Source organism: Neophocaena asiaeorientalis, unplaced genomic scaffold, assembly GCF_003031525.2.
Source record: "Neophocaena asiaeorientalis asiaeorientalis breed wild unplaced genomic scaffold, Neophocaena_asiaeorientalis_V1.1 scaffold108, whole genome shotgun sequence".
In the NCBI taxonomy this organism is placed as follows: Eukaryota; Metazoa; Chordata; class Mammalia; order Artiodactyla; family Phocoenidae; genus Neophocaena; species Neophocaena asiaeorientalis.
Window position 1 is genome coordinate 3,542,889 of NW_020173770.1, and position 17,382 is coordinate 3,560,270.

Genomic DNA, 17,382 nt, shown 5'->3' on the forward strand with positions numbered 1-17,382 from the left:
TACGGAAAAAAAAAAAAAAAAAAAAGAAGTACTGTATCTGTACAGTGTGGCTACAACTGTGTTCTAGGTTTCGAGAGGAAGGTATGTCCTTCTCTGCCCTCGAGAAATCGTAAAAGCAGCCGAGATACATTTAGGGAACATTTAGAGAAAAAAACTAAGGTCAATATACTGTAAAGTATATTATACAAGTATCCTATAAGAGTCTGGGACAGTCAGGTCTCCAAAGCTCATTAAGCGCTTGGGAAGGAAGGATCCTGATTGCTACAGTATCTGGTGAGATGAGGTCAGGAATGTCCAGACCAGGGTCTTGGAAGGTTCAGGAAGCCTCACTGCCTTTTGGCAACCGCTGCTACTCACCTCTGACCTCTCTGCACTTTTGGTCCTGGACAGTCTCAGCTCCTGACAAACAAGTTAACCTGGCAGAGCACCGCAGCTGGGGGTCAGCCCTGGCTCCTCGCACTCCAGGACAAAGGCTGGCACGGGACCCCGGCCTGTGCCAACATCCGGCGGCCAAGGGCCAAAGCAAAGGCATTCCTAAGGATGTCTAAACTCAGAACACTTCCTGGGTCACAGGGAAGGGTCTGCTGAGTATTCCACTCCATTTCTGTGTAACACAGTAGGACCGAATCACGTCCTGGATCACTTAGGGCTCAATGACTTCAAGTCAAAGAGATACTAGAGACACGAGTCTCAGAGACTGACCCCCCAACTAATGGGGAAGAAAGGCGCTCAGGGGCCTAATTACATAGGATTTACTAATCCAGAACGAGTTAGGGATGCTCTCAACTGTCAGGGAACAGAAATTCTTGGTCAAAGGTATGAGACAGAGAATGTTCATTGCCCATCCAATAAATACTTCTCCTTTACTACTAAAAGAAATTTCATTTTGCTGAATGCATCCATAAATCCCTTCCCACCTCCCTTGCATCTAGGGTGGTCATGTGACACAGTTCTGGCCAATGAGACGGAAGCACCTGACCCTCTGTGGGCACTGGGGACAATGCTCTTTGAAAGGAGAGTAGCTGGAAGAGCTGTTTACCCCTCACCTTCCCTTCTCTGCTGCCTGGAATGTGATCCTGATGCCAGGAGGGGCAGGAACCACTCTGGGGCCATGAGATAGACACAGACCGCTAAGGATGGTGGGGCAGAGAAATGAGCAGCCAAGGACCCAGGATAAGTAACCAGAGACCAGGGCACGAGCTCCGGACTCTGGGCTCCACATCACGTGGGGAAAACGAAGCGAACCTCACCTGGTGGAACCACGGTAAGCTGGGTTTCTCGGTAACATGGAGCCAATCGTACTCCTAACGTCTGTTAAGATCAATCAAACTCAGGAATATTTATGGACCATGGTTCTAAAATCTCATGCCATTTGTATTTTGAGGTTGAAAGAGATTAAGGAGAGACAGAGAGAAATAATTTTGTTACTGGTTCACTTGGGTGCCCCAGTCTTTTCTAAGTAGCAGTATTTTGTAAAAGATAAGAACGTTTACAACAATAGCAGGAACACACCGACCACCTACGCACACTTCTTTGCATTACTAATCTCTGGATGAGAAGGAAAATCAGCAGTGTGTTTGGAAAGGAGATGGGCATCAATGAACCCCTAACCCAGTGTCATACTGATCACAAACTGTACAAGATGAAAAATTTTTTTCAAATAAAATATGACATAATCCGTGCCACCTGACTGTTCCGTTCTTTCAAGTTCATCCTCGCACCTTAGCATCAATTTTGTTTTAGAGTCCCCAGAAATTTAAAATTAGTGGGGAAACATATAAAAGCAAGATAGAGGGTGCCAAGAAGTTCATTTTTACAGAAGTAATTTGATTAAAAAATAAGACAGGGGCTTCCCTGGTGGCGCAGTGGTTGAGAGTCCACATGCCGATGCAGGGGACGCGGGTTCGTGCCCCGGTCTGGGAAGATCCCACATGCCGTGGAGCGGCTGGGCCCGTGAGCCATGGCCGCTGAGCCTGCGCGTCCGGAGCCTGTGCTTCGCAACGGGAGAGGCCACAACAGCGAGAGGCCCACGTACCGCAAAAATAATAATAATAAGATAAAACACAGGAAAACAAAACCTTGTTTACTTGGTCATCTTTCATACCGTGACAGTGAGAAAATCATCAACAGCTTTGACCTTGAAGAGAAGAAAAAGCTTCGACCCACATCAAGAGTCACCCTTATCCACAGTAAGAAAAATAGAAGAGTGTGCCTTTGATATCTCAGTCAAGGATAAGAGCACGATGGCCTCAAACCGTGGGTCTTAGATCACGGAATGTCAGTGAACAAAGCACAAACAATCCTTGACCAGTAACACAGGGGCCGTGACCACTGATTAATGGTGGGTACTACCCTGTCTGTGACTCTTTTTTCTTTTCTTAAAGATTTTTTTTTGATGTGGACCATTTTTAAAGGCTTTATTGAATTTGTTACAATATTTCTTCTCTTTTATGTTTTTTGGTTTTTTGGCCTTGAGGCATGTGGGATCTTAGCTCCGCAACCAGGGATCGAACCCGCACGCCCTGCACTGGAAGGCAAAGTCTTAACCACTGGACCGCCAGGGAAGTCCCTCCCATCTGCGACTCTTACAGTTGTACACACAGTCAGTTAACTGGCTCCTTTGGCTTACATGTACCATGGTGTGCACAGGCTGGATTTTGAATACCTCCCCTTTCTCCCCAGCCCTTCTGAAGAAGCTGACTTCAGGCCAACAAAGATAAAGAGGCAATAAGGAGGGACCAATCTGCGTCCACACTCGCTCCATCTCGAAGGATTCACTGATACGTTTCGAGAGGGCTGCGCTTTCAGAAGTCACATGTATTCTCTAACTCAGAGGGACACTGATTCTTAAACTCTGTCTCTGTGTTTAGAACTCACCACAAGAACATCGACCTCCAGTAACCAGCAGCAACCAACATCATCCACTGTAGGTCACCCAGAGCAGCTACAGCTCCAAAAGCAGGAGCAGAGGGAGTCAACTTCAACACCCCAACACCCCATCTACCCATTTCACACCTCTTCATTCATACAGTTAAATACTGCGAACCAACTGAAAGCTCATTTATTTTAGCACATCTCTTTCATCTAAAGATATATAGGAAAAAATTATAATGTTCTCTATAAAATAATGAAGTCATTATTTTAAAGTGGATTGGGAATATCCCAATCCACTTTAAAGTTCAAACACAACTCATAAATTCACCTACATAGTGTATGAAACACATCACTAGGTTAAAACACTGAGCGTCCATTTGCACGGCAATCTTGTATGTGGGAATCTCTCTCTGGGAACAAAACATGATTCTAGCTGACGGAAAGAGGGAGGAAGCCCCCAGTCTTCCCAAGTGAGGTAGTTTAACTTGGTTTTGGCTTTTTGCTGTTGTTGCTTGTTTGTTTTAATTTTGTTTTTCAAGGGCTTTTTTCTCTGTAAGATATACTGAAAAGAACTTCAGAACCCTTGGTGTTCAGTCTGCACTACCTCTGAATCAATGCTTTCAGGAGACGATGTTGGACTCACAGGCACACATTTCAGACTCAGGGCTCAAGACTCAAACTCATGCTTGCCTTTCACTGCATGTGGGAGCAGATACAGTGCGTGTGGGCAAACCCAGCCCAGGACTGTTATCTGCTACTGCTGTGTCATGCTCGACAGCAGGGAAAGGAAGGAGAAAGACGGGAGGAAGGGGAAGAAGCAAGAGGAAGGGGGATGGGGAAGGAAAAGGAAGGAAGGAAAGGATTTCCTGTAAGTCCACCGGAGAGCCAGCACGGTGATACGCACTGATTGAACAGGATCCGGGAGCGCACGATGAACTTGAAGATGTACTCTAAAGCTTTCATGGCTTTATACAGCTGGTCGCTGATTCCTGGCCTCTCGGCATTGTCCACATAGTTCCTTAAAACTTTCGTCAGCTTCCTGTTCATAATGGAAACACAAGTTAACAAGTCCAGAAGATTACAATATCTCGGTTCTTAACTGGGACAAAAATACACAAGTGGGTTCTTTTTATTTGGGTACACGCTTATCAGTATATGCATATTTGTGAAAGGTATCTCAAGCAGATTGAAAGCGACCCATATAACAACTCTCAGAGGAGCGAGATCTGAGCATTTAACAAGAACTTTCTAAGTTTTAGATATTTTTGTAAGCATTTAAATGTATTATATAATGTATTCTTCACAGCAACGCTATAAGGCAAGTGATGAGCTTTATCCCTAATTTACAGATGGAGAAGCCCAGGATTAGGTAGGTACACTAGCTTTCCCAATGCTAAATAACAAAAATCAAAGGGATTTCTACAGACATATCTATTTTCATAATGCTCATTTTTTTTTATTGAGCATATGGTATTTTCAAATGATAGAGGCAGTAATGGTAATCATCAGTTTTTGATTCTGTCCAAACGTCTGTATTTTCTACCACTACTGGCCCATAAACTAATAATCACTGTTCACAAGGATGACCCTCAAGCTATGCTTTCTAAATCATAAAAGAAGAATTAAATTAACTGCAGTATACTGTCAGCTTTTAGTGTACTGGGCTACATTGTAACTCTCCAAAAACTAGCAGCGTATGTAAAACCTGTATGACAACAACCAACAAGACTACTCCCTAAAGCAAACTTCTCCACTCCCCAACTTTTTATGTAATCAACAGAACTTCCCTGTAGCTTTTAAATATTCATCAGAGTCATAAAAATAACCTGTCAGGGCACTCACAGCATTTCCCGTTAAGCTGTGAGCCAGCGTGCACTAGCTTGTTGTTCGAGATTATTACAAGACACTCATAAGAGCAACTGTAACTTGGATTCTGGATGACCTCGGAACGGTTCTAAGAGTAACAATTCTACTGATAAATCACAATAAAAAGGCTTTTGGGTGACTGAGTGGATACAAAGTCACTTCTAACACTGATCAGGTTGCAGGACTCAAGAAATGAGAGACTACCACAGAAGCCTTCCTGCCAGTATGTCCTGAGGAAGGGAAGCCAGAGAGATCCCCCTCCCACAGGCTCCCCTGGCCCCGACGTCGGGAAAGGTATTGCCCCATACATGCCTCCTGGGTTCCTGAGGCACAGCAGAACATCTCAAGTCCTGGCATAAAACCTGTTTCACTCGGTTTAACTTATTTTCCCAAACTGAGTGGACCACACACACCTTTTACTCTTAGACCTTATAATATCCCAAGAAACATACATTCCATAGAAATACACTTTGGAAATCCTTCCAATAGATTAATCAAAGAAAAGAATAAAAAGAAGGAATGATTTGCAAAGAGAATGACCCAGAACCAGAAAATAAATCTGGAAGTCAAAAGACCCGAATCCACGCGAGCCACGCCACTTGTAACTGCAGAAAGACCAAATTCCTCGGCACCAGCTCAGAGGGGCAGACCAAACGGCACATCGATTCAGTGGGAGGAAGGTGTGACCCAGCTCTGGGCAAGGCAGCTCTGTGGACAGAAGGAGTCTGTCCTGCTGGTCTTCTGGAAGAACCGTCCCCGAAGCTGACACCTCCCTCCCTCCTCGCTTGGACCAGAGCCGGTCACTCTGATCCGTTAACTGCCCAGGCAGGGGACCTCCTGCTTTGCGAGAGTCGGAGGGTTAAGAAGTAATGCCCATCGCCTCCAGTCATCTTTAATATCTTCTCTTGGAGTTCTTTGCAAAGAAAGGCTACAGATCTCAACATTTATCAAAGGAAAGACATAAAGAAACTACCTGGACCAGACTCTAGCCTAACCAAGGCTCCTAGAAGAGGCGGAGGAGAGACTGGCTGTGATGACACTTAGAACCCAAATGTCCCCTGGGCTGGAGAAGGCTGAAAGTACTTCATTAGTGCAGACGCAACCTTCCATGATTGGGTTAGAACTGCATGAACCACAATTATCTCCTCTGGTATTTCAAGGCAAAAATACTCAGATTCCAATGGCTGAAGAACCACTTGGGGTTGCTAGTTTACCAGAACATGACAAGAATATTTATTTTCCGAAATTAAAATTTCCTTTTTGGCAGAGGACAGACTGAATGAGAGGATACCGATTCTCAACTCCGTCCCATCATAACTTAACAATAAAATGGTACTTTTTGTGTCTCCCACTGAGTAACTTGCCCAAAGCTCCCCAATGTTCGTTTTCCACCTTTGAGAATAAGGGCACCGTTCTCCCCAAAGTCACAGGCAGGGGGACGCCAGCTAGGCGACCTGGAATGCAGCACGGTGACCTTACCACTGTTCCGATTTTCTGAAATGAAAGTGCAAGATCTGATCTGAGCAAAGCTGTTTGGCCCCCTTTCAATAAAGAAGGAGAATGGTGAAAGTGACACACGTGGAGGTCACATGGCACCCAGAGCAGCACGGAGGCCACGCCCATAAACCCCGGGCTCCCTCTGGTTGCTATAGTGAGATGGTGTCACATGATCAGCCCTCCCACGGTCTGCAGGGAACTGTCCAAAGTGTGACAAACTGGGCTTCTCCACCGAAAGTACAGAATGTTTTAAACAAACGCTTCTTAGTCAGCAAGCACAAAGCTGGTCACAGCTTTTGCCCTGTGTGGTGAGGACTCGCTGCTCCCCGCCCACTGGGGGCTCCACCCACTGCCCTGCAATAAACATGCACTCCAGCCGACACGGAAGAACCCAAGAATCAGGGACAGAGCTGCTGACCTTGAGTCCCACAGCCAAGGACAACAGGTTCTGACCTAAGTATGGTCAAGACACAGATGGGAGCTTTGACTCAACTTCCTGGCCCTAAAAGAGAATCATTTCGAATGATTCGAATGATTCTAAGTTGAATGTTCTTAAAGAAATTAAACCTTTCTTTTTCACTGCAACTCACACAATAAAAAGTCTGAATAAATGCCAATAAATCCCATTGTGAGAGAATGAGGAACTCGCCCTAATAATTCTAATAACAACAAAACGTAACTACTGCTTGGTGCTTTCTGAGTGGCAGGGATTATTCCAAATACTTGACATGTAATAATAACTCATTAAAATTCTCAAGAAAACCTACAACCGTGCTGTTGCACAGATGAGAAGGCTGAAGCTCACAGAGTTTAAGCAACTTAAGCTTGAAAGTGACAGAGTGGTAACATAAGCCCAGGTGGCCAGGTCCCAGGGCTGTGGCATCAACACCAGGCTTCACACTTTCCCCTTGGTGTCTAGTAGACCCAACAGGGGCCCATATGTGGGGATGTAGGGCAGGTGGAGAGCAGCTGGGTGAGTAGTAAGAACCCTAGTTAGTTAGAGCCGAAGCTTCTGGAACAAAAGGAAAGGCACTCTTTAAAAGGCAAAAAGAATCTGGAAACAATATATATGTGCCTACATATATTACAAACACACATATTTATATATGTATAAGTGAATCACTTGGCTGTACACCTGAAACTAACACAACGTTGTAAATCAACTAGACTTCAATAAAAAAATTAAATTTAAAGAAAGAATTAAAAAAGAAAGAGATGCAAGAGTATTAAAAGCCAATATCCAGATGAAGTCTAGAAACAACTGTCAAACCCGCAGATGTTTTATCTGGACAACATTAACATTCTGGCTCTCTGAACATCACTAACCAACCAATTTAAAAGAAAAAATAATTTTTTTAGATCCTTTTTTTGTTTTTGGCCGTGCTGTGTGGCTTGCGGGATCTTAGTTCCCCAACCAGGGATCGAACTCGGGCCATGGCAGTGAAAACACCGAGTCCTAACCACTGGACTGCCAGGGAATTCCCGAAAAAAACAATTTTATCCAGCTTTGTCCAGCAGAACAAAAATAAACAAATCACCTGCAACCTTAAAAATGGTAATAAATAAATAAAGAGCAAAAAGATAGACTGCAAAGTACAAAACTGAATTTTACTAAATAACTAAATTACTAAATAACCAATAACCTCAATACAGGACCACAACCATTTATTCATTCATCAAACAGTCATCAGGAAGCTGCAGTGCGGCGGGCACTCTGCATTCATGTATCTGTTTCATCAAACACAAACTGAACATTTCAAAGCCAAACAAAAAGTGTGGAGAAGAACAAGAACTTATTCTGGAATCTTATAATATATCACCTATCTCTTTCAACAAGATTTTTAGGTCTGTTAAGAGAGAAACAATAATAAAAACGATCCCAGTAAATTCACAGTTGGGGAAGGGAAATGTAGAATCACAGGCAAAAGTATATGGAAAAGACTCTTACAAAAATATACAAAAAGAAGTACTGGTTTTAAAACAACAAAACAGAACTTACGTGTAGGCTAATGTTGCACTAAAGTGTTTCTTAATGTAGGTTTCCAAAACAGGATTAAAATGCTGAAATTTTCTATCAGCAATTAGTCCAATGATAAAGACCTGTTAAATTAATATTTTCATTAGCAAAAGAAATGCAAACCATTTTAGAATCTTCAGCTGAATCACCTGCACTTCTGTGTGAGTCAACGAGCTATAACACTTTCGGACACAGGTTGGTCAGCTACTTTACTTCTTCCCCTACAATTTACATTTGCCTAACTACAGTGTTACAGTGGAAGAAACTTTCTACCTCTCAATTCACCTGCTTTGATTGGGTTTACAACCGAAAGCGCTTTCAGGGTTACTGAGATGGATCCCGCCCCAGCTTCAAAGGCTGCAACCTGAAAGCGTCCCGTAATATCTGAGCAGATGCAAAGTCGAGGCCTCTTACCAGAGCATCAAACACTAATGTATCAAAGGTCTCGCTCTCCGAATTCTCCATCATGATGTTGAAGAGGGCATCCAAGGTGTCCTGGAGGAACTAGAGAGACACAAAAGGTCAGCAGACGAGGTAAATTCACCCCACTCTCCCCAGCCTAGAACAACTACCATCCTTGGCAATACTGCAAACACCCACCTTTCTCAAATGGCACCTACCAAGCTACAGACTTTGGGGATTTTTATCAGTCATTAGATTCACAAGACAAAAATCTGAAATGAGTGAATTCACAACAAAGACAGGCCACCCTGAGTCAAGCAGAGGATGGGAAGCGGGGAGATGCCCTATAGCCCACCGCCTACGCACCCATGAGACCCCTCCAACGCTTGTCCTGACATTCATCAGGACAAAAAGCTCAACAGCAACCCTGGGAAGTCCAAATCTGACTCATTCTGTACACGCTTGAGTGTGGGACCTGAGCTAGCAACTGGGCAGAAGCCATACAGGGACAAATTTCTAGTATAATAAAGGATTTTCTACAGACACAGATGGCCAAGGACAGAAGTGGTGTGTGATTCTGAAACTGGGGTACAGAGCAGAGAGCCATGAGCTTAATTTATTCAACAGTAATTGAGAAATTCCTTTTATGCCTACTATAATTCACCAAAGAAATATTACAGCATAGAATGACAAAACACTATGAATTTAATTTAGAAAAAATTAGGAGACTTCAAAGTTATGTCACACTAGAACCTGGCTTTGAACCCTGACCCCATTCTCCCCTGAAAGAAGTATAAGATGAACTAAAAAAGACTACATTGGAAGTAATGAGTTCCCTGTTGATGGGGTAGTTCAAGCCTAGGCAGAATGACATACAATGGACTACTGACCGTAAGAGGGAATGAAGTATGGCTATATCATCATTAGTCACTGGGATTAGTACATCGAAATCACAATGAGATATCACTTCACCCAGACTGAGGTGACTGTCATCAAAACGATGTACAATAGTTAAGTGTGGGGAAGGACGGAAAGAAATTAGAGCCCTTATGCGGTGCTGGTAGAAATGTAAAATGACGCACTGGCTTTGGAAAACAGACTGACAATCCCTCAATGGGTTAAACGTAGATTTACCGTGTAACGTAAACATTTCATTCCTGGGTATGTAACCCAAAGAATGGAAAACATACATCCACACAAAAACCTGTACGAAAATATGCATAGCAGCTTTATTCATCATTGTCAAAATGTGTCCATCAGCTGATGAATGGATAAAAAAAACTGTGGCATATCCATACAATGCAATATTTATTATTCAGCCATAGAAAGGAATGAAGTTCTGATACATGCCACCACATGCCTTGAAAGCATTACACTAAAGAAAGCCAATCAAAAAAGGTCATATATTGTCTGATTCGATTTACATAAAATATCCGGATAGTCAAATCCATAGAGAAAGCCGGTTGCAGGGAGAGTGGAAGTGATGGCCAACGGGTGTGGGGTTTCTTTTTGCAGTGGCGGAACTGTTCTGAAGTGAGACAGTGTGGACAGCTGCGCGATTCTGCGAATACACTGAAAACCACTGAACTGTACAAACGAAAAGGTGCTTTCAGGTCTGTGAATTACATCTCAATCAAGTGGTTATTAAAAACAAAAGGAGTAAGTGAGACGGGCCCACAGCCGGGACAAAGGTGTAACTGAGTGAGATCCCTAGACCAGATCTTCCTGGGCGGCTCAGCCCATGCACAGAACCTCAGGGGCCTTCACGTCTCCAGCAGAGGACCTCAAACGGTTCGACCCGCAGACACAGAAACTAAACACAGAGACCTGCTCCCCAACCACTGCTCGCTCCCCACCCGCCGTGAGCCGTGGAACCTTGCAAATCCAGCACCCCACAGCTCTTCTTCCTGAGGGAGGACGTGTTCCCGGACCTAGGAAGTGATCTGAGACACGTCAGGCATAAAATCCTCCTATTCCACTGTGCCACCTACCACCTAGTCTGTGCCAAGAACTGTCACATATAAATGACACGGGAATGAAACCAGCCGGACCAGGAGGCATTCTGGTCTGGACATCAAGGGCTCCTCCGTCCACCCCGTAATTGTTTAAGCCTGCACCACCTCTCGTTACTTTTGTATCATTTCCCATCATTTCAGATTGTAAAAGCTTTGCAAAGGTCAAAACTTGACGCTGGGGCTTCCCTGGTGGTGCAGTGGTTGAGAGTCCGCCTGTCGGACGGGTTCATGCCCTGGTCCGGGAGGATCCCACATGCCACGGAGCGGCTGGGCCTGTGAGCCATGGCCACTGAGCCTGCGCGTCCGGAGCCTGTGCTCCGCAACGGGAGAGGCCACAACAGTGAGAGGCCCGCATACCGCAAAGAAAAAAAAAAAACTTGACGCTGCCATCTGCTAACAGCCCAGTGTTACTGCCAACAGACACACCAGTGTCCAGTGCCAAGCCCTGGCTTGTCACAGTTCAGGGAAAGAGGTCTACCAGCCCCACCCAGACAAATGACACAGAAACAGGACAGCAGACAGCGGGGACCTTGTGTATCTGGCCGTAGAGCCGCAGCAGTGCAGGGACACGAATGTCCTGAAGGCGATCCCTCACACAAGGCCATGAAAGACTCCTTTTGACACCCACCCTCTCTCCAAGACCATCCACTGGAAGAGCACAATCACCATTTTCATTTCCCACTAAAATGGGAAACTATACTTTTTACTAAATGAGCAAATACTTTTCTCAAGCAATGTCATTTTTACTAAACAAGCAAATACTTTGCTCAGTCTATCAAGCAATGTCATCTTTCCACTAAAAGTTATAAAGACACAGAAGGGAGGTCTCGAATAAATGGAATAAAACGCACAATCTATCAGTGTCCTTCAAAGAATGAAAGCAGCCCCATGCAGGCTGGGATTCCCTCTGCTCCTGGCTCTGTTAACAGCCTGGTGGCCTTAGACGAGTCTATTCCCTGCTCCAGGCCTACACTGTCAATGGGAAGGAATAAACAGGCAAAACAAGTAAGGGCCGGACAGGTCATCCAACCCTGGGCAGTACCACAGTGAACACAGGAAGGAGGGAGAGAGGTGAGACGAACAGGGACGAACTCCAGGGACGAACAACAGGATGTGATAATAGATTAGATAAGAGGAACTGAGGGGGGGGCAATAAAACCAGACGGTTCTAGAACTTCCCTGGTCAGTGTGTCAATAGTTCAACATAAATACAATTCCTGATGTGATACAGGGACCGAAAAGTGAAAGAGGACACAATTTCATTAACTGTGGGTCTTTTAAAGTGATGTTAACTTAATTCACCCAGTTTTCATCTGAATTAGGGAATTCATAGAACCCAGGGAAGTTTAAAATGCAGTTAACATTGTCCAAGCCAGTAGAAGAAGACAAGGGCCAGGAAAAGGTGATTAAAATTTGAAGATTAGTGAGGATATGTTTGAACGGTTATACAATGAATTTAGGAGAGCGGTGCCAGCAAATTAATTTCTAGTGAAGTTAACCTCACTGCTGTTTAATTAAGGCCATTTTAAGTAATTAATCTTCACAGAGATAAGGTCGTCTCCCTCCGCAAGCACCTCTCACGGACAATAAAGAACTGAGGCAGCGCCACGGACCTGGCCGTGGGGACCTTGCTCTCGGGCAGCCACGAGTGGTGGCCCGGCTTGTTGCACGCCAGCCAAGGTGGAGCCCAGTGGCCACAGAAATGCATTTCCTTACATACAAGGAGAAGTCACTGGGCACAGGAGTGGCAAGGAGAGCCTTTTACTGAAGAAAATATTGGAACCACCAACGATTACCAAATCTGAGCGCTCAGAGGGACCTCCGATCACTCTAGTCTGACTGTCCTATCGTAGATGAAGATTCAAGGGCCCTGCTCCAGGGCCTGCTCTGTGTGAGCCTAAGCAACCAATCCAAGACCATATGGGAGGAAAACGGCCAAGACAAGACTGAGCGCTGTGATCTTTCTGACACACCACGAAGCTCTCCACATCAATGACAGGGCTCCTCGGTGAGTCGAGAGCCAGGGTTAACGATCACGGGGATGGTCATGACAGCGATGGTGATAAATCCCGATATGGTGATAAATCCCGATACTACCAGACCACCTCCCAGGGGCCAGCACCTCATTTAACCTCCACAGGGACGCTGTGAACAAGGCACTCTGGTTATGTCCATTTTACAGTAGGGGAAAGCAAGGTTTAAAGATGTTATTGAACCTGTGTCAGCCCCACAGTGAGGACCCACTGGAAGAGGAAGCAGAACCCTAGACTTGGTTGATTCCAAAGCCTGTTGCCATCACAGTGAAGCCAGCCCGCGGTCCCCGGACCAGAGTCTAAGAAGGATTCTGTTGCCTTAGAGGTATATGTCAACATCCCGAAGACACTAGTTGTTAAAAGGCTTATGACCAGGTGGACCTCGTTTTATCGCACTTGGCAGATATTGTGGTTTTTACCAATCAAAGATTTGTGGCAACCCTGGGTCCAGCACGTCTCTTGGAGCCATTTTTCCAACAGCATTTGCTTACTTTGTGCCTTTGTGTCACATTTGGATAATTCTTGCAATATTTCCGACTTCATTAATACTACGTTTGTGATGGTGATCTGCGGTCAGTGATCTTTGATGTGACTGTTATCACTCACTGAAGGCTCAGGTGACGGTTTGGCATTTTTTAGCAATAAAGTTATTTTTTAATTGGTTTTTTTAATGGACATGGTTTTTTAATTTTGAGGGGTTTTTGTTTCTTTTGTTTAAACTTCTTTCTTTTTTTGTTTTTTTCCACTCACTGCAAGGCATGTGGGACCTTGGTTCCCCAACCAGAACCCGTGCCCCCTGCAATGGAAGCGCAAAGTCCTAATCACTGGGCCGCCAGGGAATTCCCTTGCTTGTTTGTTTGGTTTTAATTGAAGTATAGCTGATTTACAATGCTGTGTTAGTTTCAGGTGTATGGCAAAGTGATTCAGTTGTATGTATACATATATATATCTATTCTTTTTCAGATTCTTTTCTTTTTTTTTTTTAATTGTGAATAATATTTTATTTAGTCATTTTTGTTTGCAACTAAAACTCTTGCAAGGAATTTGAGGACATCCTCCTCCGACACTTGCAGGACATGAAGGGCTCTGGACATTGTGGAAGTTTCCCTTTAAGTTACGATGGGAACCCAGAACAATGCGGTAGGGACCCCCGTCGGGGGTCTAGCTCAGAAAGCCAGATCCTTCTCCATTATAGGTTATGGCAAGATATTGGGTGTGGTCCCCTGTGCTATGCAGTAGGTCCCTGTTGGCTGTCTATCGTACATTGTACTTGTTTTTTTTCACGTGATGCTACCGTACACTCAGCACACTACAGTAAAGTGTAAATGTAACTTTGATACTCACTGGGGAGCCAAACAGTTCGTGTGACTTGCTTTCCTGCGGTGGTCTGGAACCGAACCCGCAGTGTCTCGGAGGCGTGCCTGTACCATCTTGGGAGGCGGAGCCCACACCTCTGCACATCCGTAAGGACAACAAGACAACCAGAACCAGCATGGGAGCCACGTTACCTTCACCACTTCGCCGCCATCCACCTTCATCAGCTGCCTCAGGTTCTGGTGCAACAGGTTGGTGTTGGATCGCCACTTCAGCAGCCCCAGCAGGTCCACTGGAAATGGTAAACGGACATCAGCTCCTCACAGCAAGGACTCTGTCCCCCTCGTTCACCCATCATGTGAGGTCCTCTAAATAATTTTTTGAACAGATGAACCAAGCCTATTTGGAAACGTTCGCCACGTAAATATTTCATTACTTTCTAGCAACATCCTTGACACCCAGTGTGACTGGATGCATTATTTCCAACTACGTTTACCATGAAATGATTTCCACGTGGAAGCTTTCAAAAGGCATCTGGGGAGGCCTTCCCTGGTGGCGCAGTGGTTGAGAGTCCACCTGCCGATGCAGGGGACGCGGGTTCGTGCCCTGGTACGGGAGGATCCCACGTGCCGCGGAGCGGCTGGGCCCGTGAGCCATGGCCGCTGAGCCTGCGCGTCCGGAGCCTGTGCTCCGCAATGGGAGAGGCCACAACAGTGAGAGGCCCGCGTACCGCCAGAAAAAAAAAGGCATCTGGGGAGCCTACGGAAGAGGGACCGGCCTCTCGAACCCACAAGAAGGCAGATCAGAGCATGGAAGAGGGACCGGCCTTTCCAACCCACAAGTAGGCAGATGAGAAGAGCAGCAGGCCTGCAAGGCTGCTGGCCATTCAGTGCTGTCCTGGCAGCTCCTGCCAAGGGGTTTTCTCCTGTTCAAGAATAAGATTCTTAGGTTTTTAAGATAAAATAATATAAAATAAATAACCAACATAAATTCAAGTACTGACAATGCAAGGGGACAGTCCCCAAAGGAGACAGGAACCCTGGCCCTGGAGACCACTGCTGCACTGAGCTTGCCACCTTTACCAAGTCCTGGCCCTTCCAAAAGTTTCTGTATGTTTCTTTTCTAATGGAAAAATTGCAAGTTGAACGTATTGGTTTTTGCAGACTAAATGTGGAAGACCATGTTGAGAAATGATTTTGTTTAAGGCATGAAAACAGAATCCAAAACATCTCTGGGAAAGGACGTCTTCATCTGACGTCATATTAATATCCCATTATCACCTTACCCCCAAGTACAGCCGATGAAGGGAAGAGTTACAAACAGGAAAATGTGAAGGGGACAGCATCCTAGTGTCTTTAGAATGCAAAGAGAGTAGACTCAAACACCAGCCGGGCCACGCCACCAAGATGTGACCTTGGACAAGTACCTTCACCTCAGTTTTCCTATCTGAACAATGGGCACAGTGTTACCTGGGTCACAGGGTTGGTGCAAGACTTAAATGGCAAGATGTGGAGAAAGCACTTAGTGTGATGCCAGGCAGGAAGACCAACAGCAGCCACCCATCAAAGAGGTGAACATTTTAGCCATTCATCATGAAGGTTAACGTGTTTTAATTTCTAATTGAAAGTGAAGTCATGAGAAAGGCTACATCCTGCCCAGACACGCTCTCAGTCCTAGGGTTAATGGAGATCTCCATCATAAGAGTTACCAGCAGTTCTTTTTGTGGGTTTTTTTTGTTTTATTTTTAAACAGCTTTTTCGAATGCTAGAAGGTACCGCTTATCTTTGGTTTTTTGTTCGTTTGTTTGTTTGTTTATTCTTGGCTGCATTGGGTCTTCATTGCTGCACAAGGGCTTTCTCTAGTTGCAGCAAGCAGGGACTACTCATCGTTGCGGTGCACAGGCTTCTCATTGCGGTGGCTGCTCTTGTTGTGAAGCACGGGCTGTAGGCACGCAGCTTCAGTAGTTGTGGCATGCGGGCTCAGCAGTTGTGGCTCTTGGGCTCTAGAGCGCAGGCTCAGTAGTTGTGGCACACGGGCTTAGGTGCTCCACTGCATGTGGGATCTTCCCAGACCACGGACTGAACCCGTGTCCCCTGCATTGGTAGATGGATTCTTAACCACTGCACCACGAGGGAAGTCCACCAGCGTTTTTTTTAATGGAGGTGAGTTAATACTCTGGATCCCATTCATGCAAAGTTAGTGGCACTTTGGATTAGAGGGAGGCTGAGGTTCATCTCTGTGTTGTACTTTTGAGAAAAGATACAGCTGGGCAAATTAGCAGTGGACAAACACCTTTGAGGAGGGGCAGCTTGCTCAGCCCCACACCCTCTCTGTCCCCTCTCATTCCCAGGGAACCACCACAGTTTGGCTCGTAATAACTCTCCGCCTCATGGCTTCTCTCTCTCTAATTACATAGTAAGCTGATGGAGGAGAGGAACCACGTCTCCTACTTCTTTTTATATCCCCCAAAGCATCCAGCATAATGCCGAGAACAGAGATGTTTAATACAAACCTCGATGAATAATTCAGCCACACTTTTCCCTAAGAAATGGAACTTCGCAGTAATAAGACACAGTTTCAGAAAAATGACTCCCTCAAATGAGAATCTGGGACTCAATGCCAGAGGCCAGTTGGGGCAGCCCCATCTTGCACACACCTGACACGCCACCATCCAGAAAAGAGGCATTGTTGGCTGGTGTGAAATGAACAACAAAAGATGTGTCCCCCTCATGCTTAGTGAGCTGCATCACATCGGAATTTCCTGGTTGCCTGGCAACAGCCACTGGAGAGACCAGCGTGCTGTGCCCCTCGGTCCCCAAGAGGGGATTACCCTGTGTCTGGTGAGATTCAAAGAGCTTAAGGGTGAGAGGAGGTGGGACACATCTCCCCAGGAAATTACTGTGACTTAATACCTTGAGAATGTCCTAGTTCACAGTTGTCTTCCCCAGGGATATGTGGGTTAAGAAGGATTCTGTGCGTGGGCCTCACAACCTAACCGTTATTCAACACACTGTTTTAATGGGGAAAATATATTCAAGTTCCAAATAACAACTTCCGAACGTGCTTTTGGAACATGACCCATTTCTAAGAAGGTGGCTTCCCACACAGTGAAGATGGCAAGACAAAGCAGAAGCTTAAGTGCCCCATTGGACAGGCTGCCCTGAGTTAAATGAAGCCCTAGAAGGAGTAGCCAGCCGTCAGGCTAGTTGACTATCAGGGCCATATCCAGAGGGTAACATCTGACCCACGGGGTCATCATTCCTATAAGCCAGTCTCAAGTCAGCACCCGCCTTGCTGACAGCATGCTCCCTGGGCACTAAACTTGCAAACTCCCTGTGCCTAATCTACCCCTCCCCACGCGTGC

At 45.5% G+C, this 17,382-nt stretch overlaps 1 protein-coding gene across 2 annotated transcripts in view; it reads right to left on the minus strand.

Annotated features, from left to right (window-relative positions):
- The window catches only part of DOCK1 (dedicator of cytokinesis 1), a 463,294-nt gene that overhangs the window by 401,646 nt on the left and 44,266 nt on the right, over window positions 1–17,382 (minus strand). For both annotated transcript variants that reach the window (XM_024751569.1, XM_024751568.1), the window contains exons 16-19: window positions 14,213–14,310; window positions 8,669–8,758; window positions 8,237–8,337; window positions 3,779–3,913 (exon numbers count right to left, since the gene is read on the minus strand). In XM_024751569.1, the coding sequence (XP_024607337.1) occupies window positions 3,779–3,913; window positions 8,237–8,337; window positions 8,669–8,758; window positions 14,213–14,310 (424 nt within the window). The remainder of the gene's footprint in view (window positions 1–3,778; window positions 3,914–8,236; window positions 8,338–8,668; window positions 8,759–14,212; window positions 14,311–17,382) is intronic.